A 27,781-nucleotide genomic window follows, 5' to 3' on the forward strand; every position below is an offset into this window, starting at 1 on the left:
ATAAAAAGCTAGCTCCATACTGTTTCATCACTGCGGCTTCTGGTGTAGTTCTATACGAGCGATGGCCGCTTGAGGCTGACGATGGGCGCGGCGAGGTCGGGGGGCGGCGGGGGGGAGGTGGGCGCGCGCTCCGGGAACCGGCACGACGCCTGCTGCGCCTGCAATGTCGTGCTTGCTGTATTGCCAGATTTAAGTGACATTCTAACATGCCATAGTCACATTAGAGTAGAATTTCTCTGCTTGTTGTCACAGATAAAGAGGCATTCTATTATGTCTTTCACCGGTCACTTTAGGTTGCCTCTAACCTCTGCTAGGTACAGCAGCGTAGCGTTGGCAACACATAAGTGGGCCCCTAGACCTACCAATAATATTGAACAACATCACGTATTGCGTCATATTATTGACCATCTAGGGTTGATATTGAACATCGCGGGCCTTTATACCCCAGTCAAGATAGACATTTGAGGTTGCATAAATTCGCACCAAGCTTAAAATCGGTAAAATTGTTTAGAACATGGGGAAATATCATTCCTGGGGGATCATATTCTAAACAATATAACCGATTTTCAGCTTGGTGCGAATTTATGCAACCTCAAATGTCTAACTTGACTATGGGTATAGATTCAATAAAATTAAAACGTGATATTGACAATAAAATTGCTGGTGGAGGCGACCGGTTACAATAACTTTATTTATTGGTATTTTTGTGATTAATTACTTAATACCAAGAATATTTTAAAGTAAACATTAATATTACAGTTTTAAAATCCACAAAACTAAGATAAACACGTAAAACTTAAATATGTGACGATCGAAAACGGTAAACTATATTATAAAATTAATATGATTTCGTCATAAAAGAACGGTTTTAAGCGGGTTACCAAAAAGTTAAATACCACATTCTATACATACCTGGTGTCCGGTCAAGCCTATATTTACCTCGGTACTAACTATACTAGCGGTTTTACACTATCGCTGCGAAATTGTGGAAACTAACTTACATTGATTATAATTACATGATTTTCCACAAGAAAATCATGTAATTATAATCAATGTAAGTTTTTTCACAAAGTTGATGTAATCACAAAAATATCAACTCACCGTGAAGTTAACTACAAACTATACGGCAAACAGGGCCCCTAGTGACAATCAATGGTAACTGATTCGATGCACACAAACAATAAACACAAAATCCTTGCTAACTTCACGGTGGGTAAAAAATATTCTATCAAGTATGTTTAGTGATGTTACAATGAACGTATGAAAACGTTCGCGGAGCTTCGCAGCGATAGAGTAGAGCAACGGTTAAAATCACATGCTAATCGCTACATTACACAGAGGTTAGGTCATATTGTACCTTATGAAGGCATGGGCGTGCCACTCCGCTTGATCTACGTGAACAGAACACAATATATTAAGCATAGTATACCGTACAATGTACAGGAGTTAATTGCGTGGAAATATACTTTTGAGTTTTGTGTATTCGAATACTCATGCGTTATAAATATTAATTTTCTATAAAAAATATTTTGAAAATAGGCTATTGAGAATATCTACCGGTTGGACTTTCATTTAAATATTGCCTTTTTTTTACTAAAATGAGAGACAAAATATACAATTCGATTATAGTAGGTTACTACTCTGTTTTTCTAAAGGGATCCTCTACTATCGTTGCTACTAAGCCTGTAGCCATAGCAATTAGCAAAAAACTGTAGAAGTTATGTCGATGAGTTTATTCCAAATTTATCCTATAAAGTGTAACATTAAATAGAAACAAACGACATAATATTTTATGAAATAATTTTATTTCGAACAACATTAACTTTCATTTCCATACACACTAAAATACTATAAAGTGTAAATAGTAAATTCGTTAACGTCACTTATATTCAGCTATCCCGCGTGATATGCACGCACATTCGTACGCAGTTCGTCCACGCATACGTACTTAACGTACGTATGCACGCACAGTGCTGCGTACACATGTGAATGAAACCAGCGTATCGTGCGATTATATTATTAATTATGGTATGCTTTTCTAGTTTTGTATATTTTTTGATGCTTTTCTTGTGTCTAGTAAAATTTAAGTAAGTATAGAATATTGTTCATATGAAAATATAATAATCTGAACAAAAATATTATCAATTTAATTCATGTGTGTTATCGTATTGAAGAATATAAAAAACAGTCGATCCAAGTGTATAGTTTACATGATTAAAAGTAAAGCGACCCAACACAAGCAAAACATTAACAACACATTATAAAACAATAGTTAGCACTTAAAAATAAATAATATCTACATACACAACAATTATAATATTTATATACCCACTTAAATAATAAAAAGCAATGTTAACCAAATTTATTTTGTTTAGACTTTCGATATTAAAATTATATTCCATTCGACGACATGGGCGGATTCGACCAAACTGGAGTAAAATTTTACTCGAGTATAACTGTCTCCTAATCTAAGAGTAAGCTGGTTTTGCGTTTTTCCAACTTCTAATCCAAGAATGAGGTAATTACACGGGAGTAAATATTTACACGGGCTATTTTGGTGGAGTAAATATTAAACTGAGAATAGTTGCACAACAGGGTTCAACTGTCACGGTCGGTGTCATTGTGAACTATAATTGACATTTTATTTCATACTCTTTGAGTAACTTGGTAAAATGCAAACGATAATACCCTAGAGTAAATTAAAGGAGTAAAATTATTCTCATGATAGTTATACTCGTGTAACTTCAAGTTTGGTCGAATCGGGCCGAGATTTAGTTTAGTAAAAATAAAGAGAGATTCGTGTGAAGTAGAGAAGTTACTCAGATCACAGTTCACACACATGATTACTAGTTAATAAAACAAATCTCTTGAAATTAAATACAATTTGGAAAGGCTTTTTATACAAGATATAATATAAAATATGTTAACATACTCACTAGAATTAATATGGAAAGATATAAACTTGCCTATTGGCTAAAAGCGTTCCCGTAGGCTACATTAAAGTTTCACGATCAAATCCGCGGCCACCTTCAAGCGACAGGTATATAAAGCTCTAATATAATATTATCTTTCTAATGTATCACTCACATGTTTAACACCGCTCGGCAAAAATTAAGGGGGACCACGCAGAGTTTGTAGCGAATATTCGTCTAGTCTAGAGCAATGTTTTTTCAAACTAGCGAGAACTAGCAGATCGTCTTCTCCAGTTTCGCGGAGCGATCCTAAAGTTGTGAGCGACGAATATCTACTTAGTCGCGAGCGCTGCAATGTATACAACTTTCATCTCTTAAACGCTTTCGATATTTAGCAATGGAGATAGTGACAGGCTTCTCAGTCTGTCACTGTCTCCACGCAGCCGAATGAGAAGGATTGACAGGATGTGAAGTGTCGTCATACGTCATGCTTCATGAGAATTCAATCAATACGCCATTAGTCGCGTACTGACCAAGCGATCAGCCACGCGAGGCTCGGGCCGCGGCACGCTCGGGCGAGGCACGTCTTGACCGGCCGAGGATTTGCCTCACGAGGCTGCCCGCGCAATCAGTACGCGGCTATTGACAAGTATATAAACTACTTGTACTTTTCAATGACGCGGGTACATTCGAAATGAAACAAGTGTGTATAGTGTATACATCGCGGCGCCCGCGTCTTAACAAAGCAGTTAGCTAGCTGGAATGGCACTTGATTTTATCACAACGTGGGGTTAACATTAGTTGGGGCACTCTGTCGGTGATCTATACATGATCTATGATATTTTAACATTTGATACGATCGAGCTATGGTCAGTATGCGGTTGTCCTCGCGGCTATCTGTGCGCCGACATGCCCTCCTGAAAACGGTTCATCTATTTTACTCAACGACACGATTAAACGTTAAAACTGAGATTATTTATGGCGGTTAACGTTGAATGCGTTTAAGGTTAGACACATCAAAGCAACAGTAACAAAACAGACGAAGATCCCAAAACCATGTTAAGTGTTCTGTGTACTACTGTGTGTATTCTTTGAATATGTAAAAAGTACAACAATATGGATTCTGTTTAATTTCAATTTTTTTTACGATAGTTATATCGTTTGAATCCCTATCTTCTAGATATTTCAGCCCTACTTCTATTCATGTAAAGAAGACAGTGACATTATCGATATATCAAGTTGTCAACCAATGACGAATCTGCGCCGATTGGCTTACTACAGTTGGTCGCGATTCCACTTTCTTCTAAACGGGGATAGACTAGAACGAGAATCGATAGAGCTAAGAAATAATGTATCACTAATCTCTATGACATGTTATAGCAGTGTAATAGTTGTCAGTCCTCACCTTGAAGATGTTGGTGAGCTCGTCGAGCAGCGTCTCGTGTCGGAAGGAGACGCGGATGTCGGGCACGTTGGTCCGCGTGATGTCGTTGCCCGCCACGCCCTCCTTCGTGTAGTTCGGGCCCAGCCAGTACTGCTTCATCTGGGGAGGAATATAATAGGGTCTAAAATGTTGCTAGATATAAAAATAAATAAGTCGGTTTCCGACGTAACCACCAGGTTCAGGTTCAGTGTGTGGAGCGATTCGGAACCTGAGGGCGATTGACAATTCAAAAGTGAGAAGTTTTAAAGGTTTCAAAGCAACGATGGCCCTTCTGAACCCGATTAAGATAATATCGACCCTTGGTTGATCTTCATTTGGGTCTTGTTGACGTTGATCGCGTTCTGATAGGTTAGGCTAGTTAAAGTATGACTACCAAGCCGCTACGTAGTGGTAGTACGTAGTACGTACCTCGTGCGGGAAGCCGGACATGAGCACGGAGTTGCGGGCCAGCTCGCACATGTCGCATGAGCTGAGCTTCCACACCTGCGCCGCGATACTGTACTCCTCCATCAGCGGCTCCTGCACACGGGCATATACGATTATTATGACAATAATTGTTACTATATCTTGCGACGCATTTAACGTGCACGCGTTTTTAAGTTGCGTGCGTATTATATCAACAAAATATCTGATAGAAAAGAAATACAAACATGCTTGTCAGTTAAAAATATGCGTCTTTTTATGCAATTACCTTGGTGAAGTGGAACTGCAGGGGGTCGTCAGTACTGAGTGTGATGCAGAGGCCGCGCGCGAGGAACTCGGGCAGCGGGTTGCGGTGGTAGTTGAGGAAGAGCGAGTTGTTGCTGAGCGGCGACATGGCGATGGAGATCTGTGCCAGGTAGTACAGGTACTGCAGCACCGGCACCTTCCGCAGCAGCAGCCCGTGCGAGATGTTCTCCGCCAGCATGAACCCGCACACCAGGTGCTGCACCGGCCCCGCCTCGCCGCAGTGAGGCCGCAGCACGAACGTGTTGAGTCCTTGCTCCCTGTTCAACGTTACCAAGAGAACTGTTTACTACGTAGCTAGTTTGCGGTCGTGAATAAATCTCTTATGTCTTTGTTTCTTTGTTTAACTTCTCTAGCGTATTTTATGTGTGTGAAAACTTGTAATTGGCCTTCCTGTGTTATTTTAAAACTACTTGTTACTCTAGCTGTAAGTTTTCCTAAATAAATAAAAATAAATAAAATAAATAAATAAATCAATTTTATGTTATGTTTTGCCAAGTCATTCCAATAGCGTGATGGCTTGGCCGGTTTGGGTGCTTGATCTACTGGTACACCTTTCCGAATGGGTGGTTATTGATCAGATCGTTGCTGCTTGCTCCTTTCTGATTATTAAAAAAAAGTAAGAAATCGTATACTGACTTGCGGAAGTGGTTGAGCACGGTGATGTTGGCGTACATGTAGTAGAGGTAGTAGGCGTAGGGCGGGTTCTCGATGTCGTCCCACTGCGGCGGCGCGCGCGCGTCCGCGTCCAACATCGGGTTCTCCGGCTTCGACTCGTCGTCCACGCTGTCGAAGCCTACTACGTGCTGCATAAAACACACGAGTGACGAAATGAATGGTAAACTTATGAGAGGTTGAAGGGTTTCGTCGCACAGAAATATTTTTTAAAATAACCTATGCTCGGCAATAGTGAGGGGAAGGAAAATCAAGGTCACACGGGAGTAAATAACACAGTTGTGTTAATAATAGAATTCGATCCAATATATGACCTAGGGTGCCGAGGAGTTATAAATTCGTTCATTGACCATCATTTTTTACTCATGCGAGGAAATTAGCGGCTCAAATACGAATATCTCCAAGAATATACCCAGAGGCATAGGCTGTACTGTGGTGTATAGTTACCGTGAGGAACTTGTGCAGCTCGATGTTGGAGTTGGGGTCGTTGGTGACCTCGAACAACGGCTGGAAGATGTTGCTTAGGAACTCCTGGAAGTTGTTCATTATGTTGTTCGACTTGAAGATGTCGCTGGAAGAACACATGCAACATTAACATCGGAAGAAAATATAGGGTCAAATACACATAATAATATGAAAGAGAAAGCATCGCGGTTCATCAATAACCCACATTAACGTGATGGCCCTTAACGTATTTTTTATTGACAAAGTGCCTTTGTTCATAAAATGTAACTATATTTATATTATTAATTCGCATTTTCAGGCATACTAAACCTAACGCGAAGCCTGCTTAGAGAAATCCGCCATGTCGGCATACTCACTAGAGACGCGGGATCTGTATGAGCCAGCGCACGTTGTCGGAGTGCACGTCGTACTGGATGGCCCACTTGGCGAGCTTGGCCCACTCGCCCGGGCTCTTGCCGTACACCGACAGCCGCAGCTCCGCGTTCTGGTACTTGCTCTCCTCCAGGTCGAAAGCCACCTCCTGACATAACATGTTTCAAAAGGCTTTAGATTGTGGCGGTACCCAATCCTGCATCGCGCTATCGAAGTTTCGAAGAACGGCAAGATATATACAACGTCTGAAATGCCTTCAAAGGGCTTCGGCCTGACCGAGCATGCTATCTCGTTCGGTCGGAAGATCTTCCTTTTCGGATTTTTTTTTGGTTTAGAAATTAATGTTAGCGATGCCTCATGTCGAAACCCATACATTTTTGTAAACAAACTTATAATAATTTGAAGAAGGTATTTTGGCAAAAGTCAATGCTTTTTCATTTTGGTCTTTAGGAAGAAATCAACAATTCCAAACGGTACCAAGCAGGTCCATACCTTTCCTTATTGAGAAAATAACTCAAAATGCTCTTTTTTGTTTGCAAGTTATGCATGAAGTTGAAAACTCATTTTTTGTCGGATGAAACTGTATGTGCGTTTGTCGCATGGTTTTTGTTTTAAATTCTAAAGACGAGAGAGGTAGCATTATGTCGAATTGACAATGAACCGTACCTTGATGATCCTGGCGAAGTATTTGCCGTTCATGTGGTTGTCGGTCTTGAGGAAGACCTCGCGCAGGCGGGACTCGCCGATGGGGTTGTACTTCGCGTTGAACTTGTCGAACCGGTGGAACGTGTTGCGGTCCTGTTAAATATATACGAAGACAGATATAGAATTCTCCACCCATTACTGAGCCTACCGTTACCTAGCATTACCTACTATACTTAACAAATGTTGGCTTTCTAAATTCTATGTCAAAGTAAGCAACCGGTATGAACTCGTATAATGCATGCAGCAAGAAATTGTTGTTTTTCTCTGTCTTTGTAAACTCATAGATTTTTATTAATCGGATTACGGATGGCATTAATAGTCGGATTATAGTAGATTACGTCTAACATGGACATGTTAGACGTAATCTGTCGGCTGGGACAGAGAAATTATTCATAAATCAATTTATCTTGATAGTATGTTTTTCTGGCTTACTAGAGACTATTAAGTCTATGCTAGAGACACAGATTACTACAGACTCTATAGTTGTTTATTGGAGAAAGTTATTCACAGAATTTATTACCTTATATTTATTATTTGTTTACTATAACGAATAAATATATAAATATGCCAAGAGTATGGCGTACTGACCGCGTGCACGTCGAGCATGTCGACGGTGAGGTCGTACGTGCTGAGGTTCATGGACTGGAAGACCGCGCGCAGCGTCATCGGCGTGCCCTTGTGCAGCGTCACCACCTGGCACAACCACACACAAACAACACGTTCACAAAACATTCATTGTAAAAATATATTCTGAATAAAAATGTTAAAGTTATCACGAAACTCAACTTCTGAGACTCAAACGAACGAATCGAAATACCACGTCCTATTCTTACAAACGTGAAAGAGATGTAGGTCTCCAGAACAAACTGCTCCATAGTGTGACGTCATGTAAAAGTTAAAGCACGTTATATTAGGCCATTACTGTAACGACACATAAAGACGAAAGCGATAACTGAGGTTGGTCCACATTATTCTGTCAGCACATAAAAATTCACATAGTTATTACTTACTAGATAGAATCATACCGCATAAGTCCCTATATTCGTACATATTATGATGTAACAAAGAGCGACATAGTATAACACGTTATATTGCCTATAACGCGTTATATTGATCTTTAGTAGGTACTTTGACATCTCACAAAAACTAGACTTGCATTGGATTTCATTATTGTGACGTCACGTGAAGACTCAAAAACGCGATGACATCCGATAAAGATGAATATTCTCACCTCGTCAGCGTGGTTCTTCAGCGTCTTCTTGATGAAGCGCAGCAGATGCTTCTGGTTCATGCACGACGCGGCGTGGATGTGCGTGTCCACTTTCCTGAACGACAACATTCAACATTAACAACAAATTCATACAAATTGCGTATTCCTAATGCATATTTTATCACATAGAAAATGAAGACAAATATTATTAAGTCTTAACTCTTAAGTGCAAACATAAAAAAATGTGCTCGGAATTTGCGGCGATGTTTACGAGCGCGCGGGTGTCGGCGTCCCGCGTCATGCACAATAGCCATTTGCCATTTAATATGTAACGGCCGTACTCAGAGATTTAATGTTTATTAAACTTTATTTTAATGAAGAATAAGAGAAACTCCATACATTTTCCGTCTGTGTCTTCATTACATTACAGTTAAGTAATACCTAAATGTTTTTGAGTGTGACCGTTAGTGTGTGTATATGTCGTCCGACCGACCTGATGTTGTAGAAGTCGCGGTGCGGCACGGCCTTCTGCGAGGCGAGCTCGCGCAGCTCGTTGAGCAGCACGTGCAGCTGGAACTTCGACGACAGGTACGACAGACGCCGGTAGCAGAACGACTTGCTGCAACAGAACATCATCAGCATCATCGTCTCATAAAGATAATTATTAATGTGGCCTCGCCAACATGTCAGTTAACTTAGACTTGATTTTTTGTAGCAAAAATTGCAATAAATCCCGCATCACTCACAGAGGTCCGTCGGCGATCATGTTGCACATGGTATTCATGTCCTGTATGTACTGCTGCAGGGTGACGTAAGGGTAGGGCACGCGTTCCTCCCGCCCCTCCGCCCCCGCCCGGTACAGGTTGAACACGCCCTCGTCCGCCCTGATCATGTAGCCCTTCGCCTCCGGGGTCGGGCCCTCCCAAGGGTCCTTGTTGTCCTTGAACGGCGGGTGGACTATGTGATCTAGGAAGATGGAAAAAAATATTGGATCGGGAGATGGAAGAATTGCGTGAATTGAATCAATCGATGGATTTTCAGCTGCTCCACAAGACACAACCACAGAAATTTAGTAAATTGAGAAACTCGAGTTGCGCGAATGAAGATCACAACTAGCAATCAATGGAATTTTTTGCTGCTCGACAACCACATCCTCGATCATAGTTGGGAACTCACCAGCTATATGTCGGTTTGGGTACTTGGGGACGGGCGTGTGGTTGGCGGCGGCCTCGTTGTCCATTCCGCGCAAGAATCGTGCCGTGATGGTCGCGAAGCTCTGGTTGGACATGTCCATGTACTTCTTGCGGATCTCCAGCGCCTGCACCAGGTACGAAGACGCCTGCTGTAGATCCTCCAAGGGCACCTGTTGATGACAATTTGTTGATTACGGGCACAGGTGTAGGCAAAGAAACAATAATATAACAATAATACGGTAAAGGTTTACGATTTCAAACAAGAATATTTGGCCGTGACGTTTTGCGTTCCTCCGCTGCAATAGTTGAGGGAACTATAGCAGGGCCTAGCCTGAAGCCGTACCACGAAACCGTTTTAAGACTCAAAAGATTAAATCAGAATGCCGCGTCCTACTCTAACAATGTCGTTTCTTTGTTAGAGTAGACGCGGCAATCAGGCCTTGTACCATGAAACTGTTTTGAGACTCAAACAATCGGATGAGAATGTCGCGTCCTGCTCTAACAAACGTGAAATGACGTTGTTACAGCAGGACGCGGCATTCTCGTCCGATGATTTGAGTCTCAAAACAGTTTCGTAGTAGGTCTACTGATTCGATTGTTTGAGTCTCAAAACGGTTTCGTAGTAGGTCTCCTGGTGCGGTCTCATGTTTGACCTCGCTGACAGCAGCTAGCAACAGACGGCACATACCCCGGAGGTGTCCTCGCCGCTGATGGCGACGCGCTGGAAGTGCGGCAGGATGACGTCGAACTCGTCATCGTCGCCGCGCAGCCGCGCCGCCTCCTCGAACACCGACGCCGCGCCGCCCGCCTCGCTGCCCGCGTACGACCGCGCCGACTGACCGCATTCCGCCGCTCTGTACGACAAAACATAGGGTAGGATTAAAACAACCTTGATTATAAATAGGATACATGCTTTTGTAAATTAGTTTAAGTTACTATTGTAATTTTCCATCTTTTTAGTAAAAGATGGCCGCGGGCGAGTTCCTTACGCCGGTTCTGCTCGCCGGGTTAGTTCCCGAACCGGTAGTAGGCCTCATGTAGTCGCGACGTTCTAAAAGTGTTAACTTATTTAGAAATAAATATTTTGATTTTTGATAGGACAGGCAGACTTTAATCCATAAACTAAAAAACTCATATACGCACATGAGAGACTCCCACATAGTAACTTGAAACACGATCTGGCAAACTTCTCGTTCCTAACCTAAATATTGTTTTTAAAAAATCTAAAAGCTGAATAGAATTGTGTTCTTAACAAACTCCACCATTTAACATTACTACGCCTAGGTGTAGTAATGTTAAATGGTGATTATTATGTGGCAAAACAAACAAGGAAAGTCGATCTATTACGAGTTACGACTGTTTACCGAATCAACAACCAACAGGCAACAGGCTGGTCCAATATTGCCGCAGCCATTTGGTACCGAAATTAACGTAATACATATTTAATTGCCGTTTAACTACATCTCATCAATCAAGTCGTCAGGCGCCACAAATATACATTATCCAGACTAAATGGAAAAGCCCAAAAAACAGTATTTTCTCCATCATAAGCTATAACAGCTTGAATAGCCTAAATAAACGATGGTACTCACTGAGGGAGATTATACGTGGGAGAGCCATGCTTCGGCATGAATGGGCCGGCTCGACCGGATAAATACCACGTTCTCACAGCAAACCGGCGTGAAACAGCGCTTGCGCTGTGTTTCGCCGAGTGAGTAAGTTTACCGGAGGCCCAATCCCCTAACCCCTACCCTATTCCCTTCCCTACCCTCAACTATTCCCTTCCCTTCCCTTCCCTTCCCTACCCTCCCCTATTACCCTATTCCCTCTTAAAAGGCCGGCAACGCACTTGCAGCTCTTCTGATGCTGCGAGTGTCCATGGGCGACGGAAGTTGCTTTCCATCAGGTGACCCGTTTGCTCGTTTGCCCCCTTATTTCATTAAAAAAAAAAATTTCATAGCAATCAAAATAAGAACAATTTACCCTCAAAAGAATTGCGTGATACAATCGCTTAAGAATGAACGAGGAAGCCATTCAGGGAAAACAATTTCATAAGAATAGATAGTGAATAGTGATAGTCATATAAGAGAATCCTCAAGCAAGCTGTAAAATATTATATGGGCAAATAATATGGTGGTTGGGGATGATGGTGATGATGAAACAGTGATTTTGTATAACTTTGTAAGTTTTAACACAGCTAATCTACTTTGTATACAAGAAGACATTCCGATAACATTTGCAATTATAGTCTTTGGAAAACCAGATTACTGACCGTCACGAGAATTTCGTTCGCCGTGGGTAGCATTACGTAGGCTGATAGCATTATCGCTCGGAGAAAGAGGATCGAAGGTGTCGAGTTACCGCCCTCAGCAGTAAGCGACACCTTACACATGTTTCATTCCACTAGGTATGTCATATTCATTGATGATTTCTTATGAAAACTTTTAGACCAACAATTAATTCCTAAGTGTTGCATTTTCTCATTTTCTAAAATGTTAACTATAGAAAATGATGATCATAAATGAAGACTGATAGCAAAGCCCAAATGTTAGAGCAAAATTTGTAAAAAAAATCAGGCTTCTTCAAGTCCCTACTAAAGACGCAACATGGTAGAGTCACGTAGAGTCGCAACTCGAAACGATGGTATAACTTAAGTTTTTGTTTTTTTTTTTATGAAATAAGGGGGCAAACGAGCAAACGGGTCACCTGATGGAAAGCAACTTCCGTCGCCCATGGACACTCACTCGCAGCATCAGAAGAGCTGCAAGTGCGTTGCCGGCCTTTTAAGAGGGAATAGGGTAATAGGGGAGGGTAGGGAAGGGAAGGGAATAGTTGAGGGTAGGGAATGGAATAGGGTAGGGGTTAGGGGATTGGGCCTCCGGTAAACTCACTCACTCGGCGAAACACAGCGCAAGCGCTGTTTCACGCCGGTTTTCTGTGAGAACGTGGTATTTATCCGGTCGAGCCGGCCCATTCCCTCCCACGTATAAAGCTCGCTACTACACTCAACATTCAACAATGAAATCCAATTTAATTGCAATAACAAGTGAAATATGTCCTGCGTGCACAGTCTATACTCGTCTAGACTGAAGAATAGGGCAATTTGGCGCGAGACCGGGGGTTAGCTCATATAGCTATCCATATTGCTAGGATAACTACTACCACCCTATACATATTACATAGCAGCAAGTAGTAAAGAACAATCAAATGTATAAAGTCTTTCCAATGAGCCAAGATATTAATCACAGTAACTATACCAAATACCAATTAACAAGATTTCCACAACCAACACAAAAATTTCCGGTATCATTTCACTTATCACCCCAAAGTTAAAATAAAATTTGCATCTGACTTAATCACTGCCCTGATCGTTTAAATCATAAAAACAAAATTGCGACTTATTAATATTACATTTAAATATAATTAGGCATCTGCGTAGTAGCGGAAAAACCACTCGAAAAATTACCTCGTCGACGTCCACTTTTGACATTCGATTTTACTTCTAAACATTCGGACGGACCGCTCGGTAGGCAGATTCGATAGCAACTGAGTTATTGAGTATTGAGTAATTAAGTACGCGTTCGGGAGTGCAGTCACTCGAGGACGCCTGCCGGTCTACTGAGTACTCTGACGCCGGCGAACATCCCCCGTGCTGCGGCTGTCAAGGTCCATCCAATTATTACCGACACAAGTGCAGCGAGCCCGCGTGCAGCTTACGTGTGTTACATTGCTGTCAATACCCAATAATCACTTGTAATATAAATTTAAGTGACTAAACGCTGTTCTCCCAAAAAATAAACTTAAGAAAATTAGGTACCAAATTGAAGAAAATGAGCACGTGGAAAATAACAATGACGGTGATTAGTTAATCACGATTCTGATGTATAATGAAAAGGATTTCATGCAGTTTGAAGACTTCTCATAATAATATGGTCTCCTGACAAATCCCACAGAATAAGGGTAAGGCCAAACGAGCGTAATTTGTGAGTTGCGAGTCGCAGAATTTCGGTCGCGTAAATATCTTTTCATACAAATCATGACTCACAAAATTGCGCTCGTGTGAATCAAACAAGACTTTTGTATGACTGAACGTAGCAGAATTTCTGCCAGCCGAAATTCTTACGCTCGTTTGGCTTCACCCTTACCATCACAACATTTGGTAGTGCGTGTAATGTGTATGCTGTATATTTTGACTCACTTGACGTTGAGCTGTCGCTGGATGAGGAGCTTCTTCTCGATCTGTTCTATGGGGAACTGCGGCACCTCGTACGGCGCCGACAGCTCGTTGGGCAACTCCCGCGGCGCCTCCGCCCCGATCGCGCTAGTGGGGCTCTCGCTTCCTGCAACAACGCAAATCTTCTATGAGATTTCTTTTAAATAGGTGCTGTTTTATTATGGAATTTACTACCGACTTATATCACACATGGTTCTAAGCATATAAGGGATTAAGGTTTATCGCGTCGGGTAATGTAAAAGTCAAGGAAAGAAGTTTGATAGAGATAATGCTGGACCAGCCACGGGCTACTGCCGAACCGAACACTCATACTCGATCAAACTTTGACTTCATCCAGCAACTTTGAAAACCTAACGTGCAGCTCTAATTGGAACACCCAATGACTACAAAATAATGTAACTTAAAATAAGTAATATGTTCACCGACGGTTTCCCCAGATTATGGATTGAATAATTGCTTCTCCGGAATGTACTTCGATATGGGTTGTCGTAATGAAAATGAAATCACCCGGCGCGGCAGCCGTAGAAGGGCTAATCGCTCGATTGTTTGATCCTCCGAGATTAGAACAAGGTCAGATCGACATCACGTTTTCAACCCATTCAACCCATCACCCATGCTCGGTATGGCGACTATTCTCATACGTGCAGACAAATACTAATTATGTAATCGACCATCTGATGAGTATGGCCTTCACCGAGAATTAATTATTATCATAATATTGAAAGTTACAACAATATTATGAAATTGAGGACTTTCTAATGTTCTCCAGTTCATTGGTGCGCTGACCGAAGAATACGTCGCGCGTCGGTATTTGTATTTGAAAAATGCTTAATCATGGATGTTAGTTTTCATACGTTCATGTGTTTAATTTACTACCTGAGTTATGCAGTTATGCTAACACTTGTCCGAGCCACAAAGAATTGATAGGTGGCTTCGACCAACTTGGAACTGCGGACAGCGAGTGCACGCAAATTCCTTTCAAACCCGTGACCCGCTAAGCAGCAGATGATGAATGTCGCAGCCGCTAATTGGAATTATCGCCGGCAATTTCCTATAATGAGTCGGTATCAAGCTGTTTACGGCGGCGCCATTACTCGCGTGGCAGGCTGCCAGTGGCGACGCACTGCGTTTACTTTCTCACTGATAGCGGGCTTAGCGGCGCGTCGATACTCGCGGGTGTAACTTGTAACTGGCTGCTGGCATAGCGACTAGCGAACTCACCGCCATTCAGCGCATTGCGTACCCGACACACGACACACGTACCTACGTGCACAAGGATATTGTTTTTGTTCGCTTGTAGAAAGCAATAAGCATAATCTATTGATAGACCCTTGACAAAGTGTTCAAAATTATTTTACACCAATACTAATAATACAGTTTGCTAAATAATTTAAATTTTAATGCGTTAAAAGCTATTAATCGGAAAAATCACATCGAACCAGAAAGGGACCTAATAAGTTACTGCGTAACATAGAGATCACAATTTCCGCGTTTTCTTGTTGTATGTTAGTCAACAAGTACAAATCTGATATCATTGGAATTACGAAATCAACACGTGTCTTCCTCAAGTATATCGAAACAATAATAATTATTGTATCAACATTATTTAACAATAATTAAGAAACTTCATTGCATGATGGGCGTAAGGCGACTGCACTGGGGTCTGGGACTAAGGAAACTCTAGGGATTTATTAGAGGCAACAAGATTTTTATTTTTAACACCATGAATCATGATTCATGATGGTGCCATAATAAAGATGTGCCGTCTGGTCCAAACAGCGAAGACAGACGGCAGACCACAAAACTTTCTTGCAAAGTTTGGCATTTGTAATGATGTTAGCATAATCATCAGCACAAAGAACCTGTTATAATTTAATTATAATTTAATTGAACTACAAAAAAGTAACATTGTTTTGTTTACGCTAGTGCCTGTGATTCAACAGGGCCACTGTCACGGTCATATAATAATTATGTAAGAGAATAAAAAAAAATTACCACATTATTTCAACAGTTTGTAACATTATACCGATCAAAACATAAGTGATATGATATATCAAATACGTGTTCAAATTTCATCTCGTTTTCTTTTCCGAGAAAAATTCTGCCCTATTTATTTGAAGGTACTTATTTTGATTGTGTTGTTCAATTTCTTGGAACCAACGCTTGGATAGAATCTTTAATGGACGTGTTACCACCTGAGGATACCACCCCTACTCCCAAGTTCCATTATAGGCGCAATATTTACTTTCATCCTTGTCCTCCTGGGGCTCCGCCTCGGACTCCTTGCGGGACCTCACGTGCCACAGGTCCTTGTCGAAGCTGTACATCGCTGAGGGTTCACGCTCCACGTCCACCTGACTCCACGGATCCGGTCATCTAACTCCGCCTGCGTCCGACCGACAGTGGAGACACACTGACAATCGGAATCACCGAAGCACCGATATGGCTTCTAGAATTATCACTCAACTATAAACAAACCTCCAAATTATTCCACTCCATCCCAAACGTAACGCGATAATCGTTACGTAATAAAACAAGGAAAACTGCTTCTATTTTAATTGAGATATTTTCTTTTATTTTAGCAAAACAAAGTACGCAGACGCTGTTATCTTAAATGTTATTCTAAATTAATTGACGGAACTAAACGTTGGAGTAAATTGGGGTTTTGAAGCAGTTTAATTGTGCCGAAATACAGAGTCTAAATATTTAATGATTTTGTTGTTGTAGTCAGCCCCGGATTTATATATAGGCCGTAGGACGTGTAGGCCGTGGCCTAGGGTCGGCTGCGTCCTAGGAGGGCAGCGTCCATCATCCATATAGGGCAGACAAATTTCGTACAAGGGGCAGCGGAAACAAAGTGGCCTACACTATACTCATAAAAATATAAATTCGGCAATCGGCACTGCAGGTTGTAATTGTAACTTGTATGGTTATTCGTTAGTCGTTACTGTAGAATGTAGACATCATGTGTTAGGTTTTGCATGATTATATAAGTATACCATTCTTCTGGTATATACATATTACAATAACTTTTTCGTATTTGACCGGAATATATAAGATGAAATGCAAGTTTAATTTTCGTTTCAGCGGCGGAACCTATATCTGTGAAAGCCTATTCACAGCGGTCTATTTTAGGAGCGGCTGGAGTGACGCAACACGCGACCCGCGCAAGGTCAGCACACAACCTGATAACGGGTCACCGGGCACTCGAACCGTACACTGTACACCACATTCCGAACATTGCCACCAGACACTTCACACTACTGATTGAGTCGCAGTTTGCATAAGAGCAGCAAAACATCCTAAAGACTTTTAAGTGTGATTGTTTCGAATATCGTCAATGTAGCGTTTGAGATTTTGGACGTGTATTGTAGTCTCACATTTTTAACTGTAGCTTGTTTGTAAAAAAGGCCTTTAATTTAACAAACAAGCTATAGTTACAACTTACAAGAACTATATCTTGAGGAAAACAGTTTTAGTTTTTACGTTATGGGAGGATAGTGCCTATTTCTACAATCTACATCCACCTACATAGTACCTATTCTACTTACCTACTGGCTACTACCAACTGATTACAAAGTACGAAGTTCCTTTATAATACACGTAAACAAAGGACTTAAATTCGTCACAATAGACCTACGCTTTGGTGTGGAAGCTGAAGCACAGTACGGTACTTGTACCCACTACTACTAGTACTAAGTACATGTAAGTACCAACTACTAAGGACTACCTAATAATAGTCTCTAACCATAACTTCTTCATAAGTTAGACTAGCCTTATAGTCGACTCGCACTTGTCTCGGTTAATGACCTTTGACACAGCGATTACAATATGACAGCACGACGAAGGGCTGATTGTGATGATCATTGATCGACGCAAGAAGTGAAGAAACACAATACACAATAGACAAACAGAAGCCGGACATTGTAATTAGTCAACTATTTGGCTTCTCTTGTGACCTCTAGCCACTTTTCACTTTTTGTCCTATAGTCTACTTTATTATGTTCACTACCATCTAAGATTGGTTAACTGTATTAACTTTCAGTGCTTACATTAATGCTACTACTGATTAATGAAGTGTAGTGGTTAACTATACGCGATTGCAACCGACTACCGATTTCCTTTTCTTGTAATACTCTTCATAAAAACATAAAAATCATTAGTAGATTTTAATACGGAATAAGAGAAAACCTTTATAGTTTATTATAACCTCTCATTTTGTGTGCAACGTTACCTTTTTTAGCTGCTTGTAATAATTTATATAATACTTTATATAATTCTAAGAATGCTTTGCTTTAGAACACTTCTAGCACTAAAAATATATCGAAGAAAAAATTGTCGAAACTAGAAGCCATATCGATGATTTTGTTATTTCACAACTTCAAGAGTTATCAGTATCAAAGGATGTAAGTTGTAACACTAATATAATATTATATCGGTCGAAGTTTCCCAACGTGTTGCACTATTTGCCCCAACAAGCCGCGTTCACGAACAGCTGTTGGAGACGCAATAACACCTCTTTGGTTTGAACCGTCGTGTCGTCCGTCTCCGCAGGCACGGGCCGTTCACTAGAAATATAAGATAAGACACTGGCAGACGGCCGTCACAATAAAAAGTTACGAATACATGCCACGCGACAGTAAACACGACGAAAAAAGACGCAAGCAGTACGCGATGCGCCTCCACGGAGGTTCGCGGGAGGACTGACGAGTGACGGCCCGGCCACTGAGGACTGAGGTACTATGCCTGCCTAGTGCCTCACTCCGCACTCGAGACTCGAGAGAACGTACACAAAACAATGCACATTAGAGGGGGCACAGCGAAATGAGTCCATATCATAGCAGATATTCAACTGAATATTAAAATGTAGCAACTTACAAAATATTCTCCCTTTCCCTTTTTAGGGTTCCGTAGTCAACAAGGAACCCTTTTAGTTTCGGTCTGTCCGTCTGTTTGTCTGTCTGTCTGTCAATCTGTCAGTCTGTCTGTCCGCGGTTTTGCTCAGAGACTATAGGACCTACAAAGCTGTAATGCGCCATGAATACACATATTAATGATGCCGACAAAATGGTACATAAAATCTTTAAAAACTATTTTTTCATGGTAACTACCTCCCCCACATATGAAGCGGGGATGATTTTTTATTCTCGCGTCCACCCCATCGTGTCGTTGGATAGATTTTAAGAAAATATTATGAGTAATTAAAGATCATTTTCCGATTTAGAGATCCATTTGTGAAATATGAAGTTTTAACGTGGAAAAAATCGTTAGAGTCCAGTGTCCCGCCCCTTCTACCAGCTAAACGGTTGCTTCTGGAAATGTGAAAAAATTCACGGGAGTAGGTAATATGCTGAATTTAAAAGAAAACTATCACGGCTTAGAAGACTTCATAAGTTATTGGGTAATAGTCGATCAACTAAAAAAAATTTAGTCGGCTTAAGTCTTTTAGTCTTAGTCCTTTGAAAGTAACTGAGATGATGTACACAGTAGTGTAAAACACGTTATAAATGTACATTCATAGAGACACACAGACCCTACAGACATACAGACCATTCACAATTTTTAAAAAACTAGCGGTACTACAGAACCCAATAGATATTGCGCATGGCCCGACACGCATATGGCCGGTTTTTTAATAACTAAAAACGTGTTTTTTTTTTCAAAACAAAAATGTAGAGCATTGGACTAAGTAATGATAACCCATATAAAGTCGGCTGATGCAATGTAATTAACTAATTAGTCAGCAAATTCTCAGAAATAATAATTTATGGCTTTTTCCACGAGGAAAATGACTAACAGCTGAGTGAAAATTTCAGCTCCGCTATCATACCTTCGATAGCTCAGTTGGTAGAGCGGTGGACTGTAGAGTTAAGATGCTGTTATCCATAGGTCGCTGGTTCAAATCCGGCTCGAAGGATCCTTTTTTTAAAGATAATTAGCAACATTACTTTTTACTTTTAAAGTACGGAGTTATTTGCACTTTAAAGTTTTAATGTTGAATTTCAAAAAGGAAGCACGAAAATCTTATATTATTTTACTAGCGACCCGCCCCGGCGTCGCACGGGTATAAAATATATAGCCACTAAAAAAATTATTAAAATCGATAGCCTATGATCCTTCACGTGATCTAGTTCTTATCTGTGCCAAATAACATAAAAATTGCTCCAGTAGTTCGCGAGATAAGCCCTTTCAAATAATTTCCCCCGTTTTTTTTACACATTCTGCTATGAGTCTTAGCGTGATAAAATATAGCCTATAGCCCTCCTCAATAAATGGGCTATCTAACACTGAAAGAATTTTTCAAATCGGACCAGTAGTTCCTGAGATTTGCGCGTTCAAGTTAGTTCTTTCAAATAATTTTCCCCGTTTTTTTCACATTTTCCACTATTTCTTCGCTCCTATTAGTCTTAACGTGATAAAAATATATATACTATAGCCTTTCTCGATAAATGGGCTATCTAACATCTAACTGAAAGAATCATCAAAATCCGTTGCGTAGTTTTAAAGATTAAAGGGGACAAAGCTGGACATGAGGGAAAAAAGCGACTTTGTTTTATAATATGTATAGAAGTATTTTGCCACTTACCAATTTTACCATAGTCCATACCACATAATGGAAGCAATAACTGTAAAATACTCGCTTTTACAAATTTTATGGTATAAACTATGATAGGTACGCCGCGCCGTACGACCTATAAAACTTTATAAACAATTTCTAAAATTGTGCGAAACTCTTTTTAGGGTCTTGAGAAGATAGTAGAGTAGTCTGTTGATAAATAACATAATTTACCTGTGTCATCGAAGAAGGAGTCGGTGATGATGAGAGGCGACCGCGAGCCGTCGAGCACTCCTCGCTTCGACATCGTCAATCCTAGCGACACCTCAGCCCTCACTACTAACTCCTCACAAACACTGCCACTTTATAGCTTCACTAAGAGTATGTTCTCATCAATATCACGATATAAGTCTTTATGTGTAGCTGAATATAACAAATAAAGTCTCAGTTACTGTGGGAATTAATTTGCTTTGTGTAGATACCAAATTATTATTTGCAGTTATCCCTGTTATCCTTTCTGTCGTCTCAAGCCTGGATTACATAGAAGCTGAACTCTGTTTAAACAGGTGCGAATCAAAATTGCAAAGCTGAAGTTAATAAATTTTGAAGACACGCACAAAATAAGACATAAAACAAGTTCACAATGGAACCTTCGAAAATTACGAAGGAGTGATTAAAATCTAGGTAAAAATAATGACTCCACTCCAGTACACTGCTGAAAAACAAACTGCGATAAAACAAAATGCAATGCAGACTTCGCAGCTGAAGCTGATAATAATTACAAATTGCTGTGAATACTTTGATAGAGTTAAAAGTGCAGCCAACTGGTAAAATATCGAGCGTGCACAATGCAACTATAAAATATACAACTCTTATAAATCAATATCTAGAAATTTAAGTATTAATATTGTTACAACTAAACAAAGGCCCAGAAAAGACTTATATAGAAGTTATGATTTCCGGAAAACGTTCGGGAAATGAAAAAGAAACAACCAACGCCATCTACCGGAAAAACTGAATTTAATTTTAGTCTTGCATAAATATTTTGATCGCGCTGCAAACCGAAGGCGCGTATTTAAACAAAAATGTTATTGCTCCGAGTTCGACCTTCGCTCGTTTTAACTCGGGCATTACTCACGAGTCACGGCCCGCCGCGAAAACTCCGAGGACGTTCATATATACGTTTCGGGAAAATTCCATCTGCGGCTGAAATACGGTTACAGCGACAAAACGGTGAAATTTCAATTTGCTAGCACCTTTAGCAGCACAAAGGTGAAAGGCGATGGTTTGTCTATAAACCACCAAAATAATAATGATCGCACTGAAGAAGCTACAGACTGGACTAGTTTAGAAGTGTTGAGAATTACAAACTTAACCGACTGCACCGATACAACTGCGTCAACAATATCTCTCACACTCGAGACATATTCATCTTTTTAGGAACACCCTACCACACCTACGAGACAGCAGCAGCAAAGTTTATTCCACAGGTCAGCGTCAATTACAAGCAACGTTGGTATGAAATATTCATGGACCTATATTAAAGATTTATTGGGATGAAAGAAAATTATTATGAGCGTAACTAGTGGGATGACGCAGACGTCGTGTCAGATAGTTAATCACACGGAAAGCGCCGTTGCCAAGACCTGCATACTGCGCTGACAACTGACAACACAACGGCTTCTGATACCTAACTAGTATTTATCGCACTGCCTGAAGTGGCCGACATTTCATGCACAAGACATGTCACCTCACACCTGTAAGGAGCTGAATTAGACTATCTGAGACAGGTTTGGCAAACAGGGTTCAGCGAGAGGCAAGAACCTAAATTAAAATTTGTTCCAAAAGAAGGAATAAGGGAATACTCGCGAATTATGTTTCAACTTATGGAAGCAAAGGATTAATTAGTTTGTATCTTGGAAGTTTGAGGTTAAGTATATAAATCCTAATATAATTATTAATTACAATAGACTCATTAATAACAGGTGTTTCTAATTTCTATACCAAGATGGCCCATATTTCGTGACATAATCTAAAGACAAGCCAACGAAGATTAAGTCTCATCTTGAAATGAAATAGATATCTCATGCCATAAATCACAATCTGAAATGAGAAGAGTCACTTTAATTGACATGAGTGTAAACAGATCGGAAGTGGACGCGCTAATATTTTGAAGATAATGGTGCTATTTTCGGAGCGGGATCTTGCCAGCACCCACGCGATTGTGCGGGGAATAAACTCGCTGAGTCAAAGACCTAGAATTTTTGGCCACTCGAGTGACGCTGCACTCTAACTTGTACTTACACTTTATATCAGAATTTAGAAATTGTTTTTTTTTTATCCTATGGGGGAACTATTTTACCTACTGGACTCAAATTTCAATGATTTAGTAGAGCTAAGGATGTGCTAATTGATAAAGACAATGAATTCTCATTTCTCATTGTCTATATTAATTACCAGTTCTTAAAAATCACAAAATAAACCCTCATTAAACAGTTGCCTCAGTATAATGTAACTTATTTCTCATTTGCTCAATTTATTAAAAAAAACAAGGGGCACCAACAACCAGTAACAATGAATAATGTCGTCGGTAACAACATGTAACAATAACCCTAATGGATCGTTGATACAGAAATTCTTAAATAGGTCTTAAACTTTTGCCTTTTCTGGTAGACGATTGGTATCAGACTTGAAGCAACTTTTTATGCCAACAGCAGTATTATAAACTCACCGGCAAGCGAAACTAATACAAATATTGTGCGCAAGAGCACATCTACGAGTCGTTACGTAACGTCCAACGTAAATAAACTCAACGCTGATAAATGCTCACCAGCTGGAGGATTACAAGCTGGAAGTCACATTAGCACTACACGACAACCGACAGAACACGACACACAGAAATGTAGCTAATTAACGATCAATAACGCATTAATTTCCACAGAATATGCAGATTTTGTGGTGTATTATGCAGATTTGGAGCGGCAAGGTCGGGCCGCGGGGCTGAAGTCACTGAAACTTCGCGACAGCGCGAGGTGGACGCGGTCATGTGAACGTCCAAACACGACTGAGCGGCTGGCACCAGAACAAATGACATGACACGCTGTGGCCTGTGTGACTCGGCACTCGGCGGGCGGCAGCTCGGAGCTCGGGCACAATGCGATCTATTTCGCCTTTGTTTGTTTTGCCACGCCATTGTTACCAAATAACAGTTTTTCGGTATGCTTCATTGATTTTCAGGTGGGGAGGTGTTTCAAAGACTTTTACAATTTACAATTTATGTGAAGAGGTTTACAATAATTATTATTAAAATCATAATCTCTGCCTGACTGACCCACAGACTGTGGCCCACAGTTTGTAGGTCAGTCAGTCTACCTTGTTTCTTTTCTCGAAGCTTTTGTTTTGTAAAGCTTCTTTGATTCTCGATGGAAATAATGAAATATAGAAGAAGAAAATATTTCATTAATCTGATATCCGGGTGGATACTGGGTATCTGAAAATTTCTTCGATATTTTATGTTTTGATGAATTATGACAGCGAACAGAATTATTTCCGAGATAAACATCAACTAAAACAGTTGTATAGATAACAATATTTGATATGCGATTAGATAACATCCTCGCTGGTCGCTGTACACGAGCGTGATGAGGCGATATCGTTTTACCTTTACAATTCAACGAATGTAGGTAACTAGGAATTACCACAGCGCGACTTTATATCTAAGGTACTGTTACCTCTTCTTAGCCTGAGAGTTTTCCATTTTTTATAGAGATAGACTCCAATCGGCTGCAGCGCGCCTGCAGCTTCGAGTAACTTTTAATGCTTTTAACCCGTCGATCGTGGAAAAACGAGACACAATAGAATTTCTATTGTATCACTCGGTCACCGACTCACCGGTGACCGTATGGGGCTTGATGAACACTCAGCTAGACGAATCTTTATTAGTTTACTATTTGTAATTTAATTAACATTTTGACATAAGCCACATTAATTATTATTGTCCGTCAAACTTAAGTCCGGCAGTTAGTCATTTGAAAGAGAAATAGAGACTTTAATAAGATCATGTAGACTCTACATTGCATATTTGCACTGTAGAGAATAGAGTCTCATCTCAATTTTATTTTACTCTGTAAAATCTAATTTTCAGAAAAGTCTGCACACGTGAAAGCAAATATACTTAAGTAATGTGATAAGATTGCGGTTCATTTCAACTGTTTAACCGACTTCCAAAAAGGAGGAGGTTATATTATGTTCGGCTGTAGATATTTTTTTGTTTTGAGGATTTATTCTACTATCCAGTTTACTTTTCCACAGTCCACACGTAACTTGTTTAGTAGTAATAGATAATGTATCTATATTGTCAGTAAGGTTAGTTGGGGTAAGGGGGCCGAAGGGGAAAGGGAAACAGTAGTTTGTAAATCAAAAACTATAGACCGTAGCCCTATTATTTCTTGGTCGATAAAGCAGTAATTATGTTTTAGTTTCAAAGCAAAAACATAAATGGCGCTATATCTACTTAGTACGAAAGAGTGACAGAAACAAAAAAATCAGTTGACCACTACAATATCACGAGCTCGCCGCGAATTTTTTGGGTGCTGGTTTATTGTGTTAAAAGTGCTGCAATAAGCCTGTCATTTTCAATGAGTATTGTTAAATACCCTTAATTTGATTATTTACATACAAATGTCTATAAACTATGCTATAAATATCAAAATTTAGTATGATTAGAAACACAACCTACAAATTCAAATTCGGGAAAGGGGAACTACCATGGCCAGGGAAAGGGGAACATATGTTTCCCTTTCCCGATGTCAGAGGTCTTGAACATTTTAATAGTTGCTAATTTTAAGAATACGCACTAGAATTCAGGGTGCCTGTACAAGTGGCGATCACATTTACACCCGGTTTCTGAAAGGCTGATCAACGCTAAAATTAACTAATCGCCTGTTAAATCTCTTGTCAAGTACCAATTGGGCTGCTTGAAGCATGGTTAGTTAGTTTAATTTGATCAGCGTGTCAGTTGACACAGCTGTTTTTAACTCGAGAATGATATTATATCAACCGCTATTTTGGGTTTCCGAAACGCTTGTCAAGCCGTGATCATAGATTAAAGGTTTGTCAAAAGCTGAAAATGTTTTAATTAGTAACTTGTAATGCCAAAGTAAAGTCTCTAGTAGATAGTACTAGTAGATATAAAGATACTAGTAGATAGATTTCAAGTGATTTTACTTTAAGTAGGTAATTTAAATAACACGTTTTTTAATATAACGGAATCTTACTGCAACAAAAATTACTATTGAGACTGATTCATATGAGCTGTATATTTAGTATGAATAAATATTTAAAAATTTGCATTTCGTTTTTAGTTGACTACCCCTGTTTCGACTCGTATGTTTCCCTTACCCCGAATTCCGATTTTAATCAAAACTTCCTATTTTAGTTCGTATTTCAATAAGTATTGAGTTCAAATTTGATAAACGAAATATTAAAAAATGATATCGTGTAGGTGTATAATCTATACTACTATTTATACAAAAGATATTCAGACTGTTCCCCTTACCCCAAAAACAGGGAAAGGGGAACAAAAAAAGTAGCCTAATGATTTAGCATTTTCTGGTTAAAAGCATTATAACTAGCTTAAAAAGTCGTTCAATCATGGAAAGCTGACATACATAGGTATGTTTTGCGTTAATCAAAATTATTAAAAGACATACGTATTAGTAGCTAGAACTCAAAATAACATTTGAAAAATAAAGTATGTTTCCCTTACCCCAACTAACCTTATAGTATTAGTATTTAGTAGCCGCATGTGCATAGTTTTAAAGCAAATAAATATGATTGATTGATTGATTTTAATTTATTAAAGGTTTGCAATTTTGTTTCATTTTAAACGTGAGACTTAAACTAGAAGGGCATAAACAGATTAATTAGTTACATGAAATATAGAAACTCGCGGTCCTTATGTATATTGTATAAAATAGTAGCTGTCCCGGCAAAAGTTGTTTTGAATGATGACCATAAAATGATTTTCCCTGTTTTCCTGCTTTTCTCTTGAAGTTTTTTCTGATGTTTTTTCTATAAACCTCACGGAGCCCGAGACCTTTCCAACGAATGCAAAACCGTGGAAATCGGTTCGTACGTTCTGGAGTTATAGCGTTAGGAAGGAAAACCCGACTTATTTTTATATATTAGATTATAACACCCCTCTTTTTGGTCGGGGGTTAAAAACAGACGTACGTATTATATAATTTATACATTTTCTCGTTGGAAATATCCATAAAGGGTGTTGTGTGTAGGGTAGGTAGGTGGTGTTGACCGACAAGCCTTAACAATCAGCTGTTCAATAAGGGTTTCCACAGCCGAAATTTTACCAGAAACGAAGGAAGTATCATGGATAATATCTCAATAATGTGAATCATTTTATAAACAAAGACAAGTCATGAATAGCGAATAATATCCCAAATATAGCGTCTTATTTATCTCAAAGGAATGTTTTTCACCGGAAAAACTAAAATTCTTAAGGTTTGTAGCATAAGAACGCACTATTAAGAAAATCGAAAGTGAATTTTGCCTTAAAAGTGAACTTCAACTAGTAAGTCTAGATAACCTATTTCGAAATGCAAAAAGGTTTGACTATAGACCTCTAATTCGCGTTCTAGTGGTCATTTAGCCTCCAAGCCTGGTAGGCCCTTGCAGCTGTAGCGGTATCGATCGCTCCAGCCCCGCCGGTTTAAGGAGACCGCTTTCCTCGTCCAGATCGGCCAATAAAACCTGCATCTTCAAACGCGACGGGTTATACCAAACAAAATAAAGGGGACTCGTGTCGAGGTAATACGAGATAACAACACGTAATCAAGATCCTCGATCGTCGCGATACGCAATTGCTAGCCTCATTCACGAGCTGCGCATCAAATGACATGAATAACATGAGCTGCTGCAATTATTCCACGTCCATAAACTCACCAGCACTTTTTATTACAACAAAAACAGCGGCCATAAACCGATCTACAGGTAACTTACTACAACAGCCGGTATGGAAGTTTCCACTCACCGATTCTCTTGCTGAGGTGCGGCGTGGTGCGGCCGGGGTCCTCGTCCTCCACGTCCACGTCGAACGAGAACGGGAAGCTCTTGGTGGAGCCGACGAAGCCGGCGGCCATGTTTAATGCGGAGCGACCATGTGGACCGGCGTCCGACTGCCGACTGACTGGCGGGCGGCCGGCGGGAGGCGACTGGCGAGTCCGCGAACACTCCGCTTGTGCTAACACTCCGTTCGGAGTTATTTCCCTCTG

The 27,781-nt window shown here is 40.2% G+C and overlaps 1 protein-coding gene and 1 non-coding gene across 10 annotated transcripts; one reads left to right on the plus strand and one right to left on the minus strand.

Moving 5' to 3' along the window:
• LOC121726231 (AMP deaminase 2) lies at positions 1 to 27,708 on the minus strand. 9 transcript variants are annotated; one of them, XM_042113479.1, is made up of 17 exons: positions 23,503 to 23,576; positions 20,727 to 20,915; positions 13,901 to 14,042; positions 10,391 to 10,556; positions 9,686 to 9,872; positions 9,256 to 9,475; positions 9,003 to 9,128; positions 8,531 to 8,624; positions 7,888 to 7,992; positions 7,261 to 7,392; positions 6,579 to 6,742; positions 6,205 to 6,328; positions 5,722 to 5,888; positions 5,048 to 5,342; positions 4,765 to 4,875; positions 4,318 to 4,455; positions 1 to 158 (listed from the first exon to the last, which is right to left on the minus strand). In XM_042113479.1, exons 2-17 carry the CDS (start codon positions 20,797 to 20,799, stop codon positions 51 to 53), a joined length of 2,352 nt encoding a protein of 783 aa, XP_041969413.1. In that variant the 5' UTR covers positions 20,800 to 20,915; positions 23,503 to 23,576; the 3' UTR covers positions 1 to 50. The 9 variants fall into 9 exon arrangements, with proteins under 9 accessions (XP_041969413.1, XP_041969410.1, XP_041969409.1 ...); XM_042113476.1 differs by having other exon boundaries at positions 23,323 to 23,570; XM_042113475.1 differs by having other exon boundaries at positions 20,727 to 21,046; positions 23,323 to 23,570.
• Positions 19,766 to 19,853, plus strand: Trnay-gua. Its single transcript is given in 2 exon segments — positions 19,766 to 19,802; positions 19,818 to 19,853. It is a non-coding gene; the product is annotated as a tRNA-Tyr (tRNA).
• Positions 27,709 to 27,781: the final 73 nt, after the last annotated feature.

Source organism: Aricia agestis, chromosome 4, assembly GCF_905147365.1.
Source record: "Aricia agestis chromosome 4, ilAriAges1.1, whole genome shotgun sequence".
Lineage (NCBI taxonomy): Eukaryota > Metazoa > Arthropoda > Insecta > Lepidoptera > Lycaenidae > Aricia > Aricia agestis.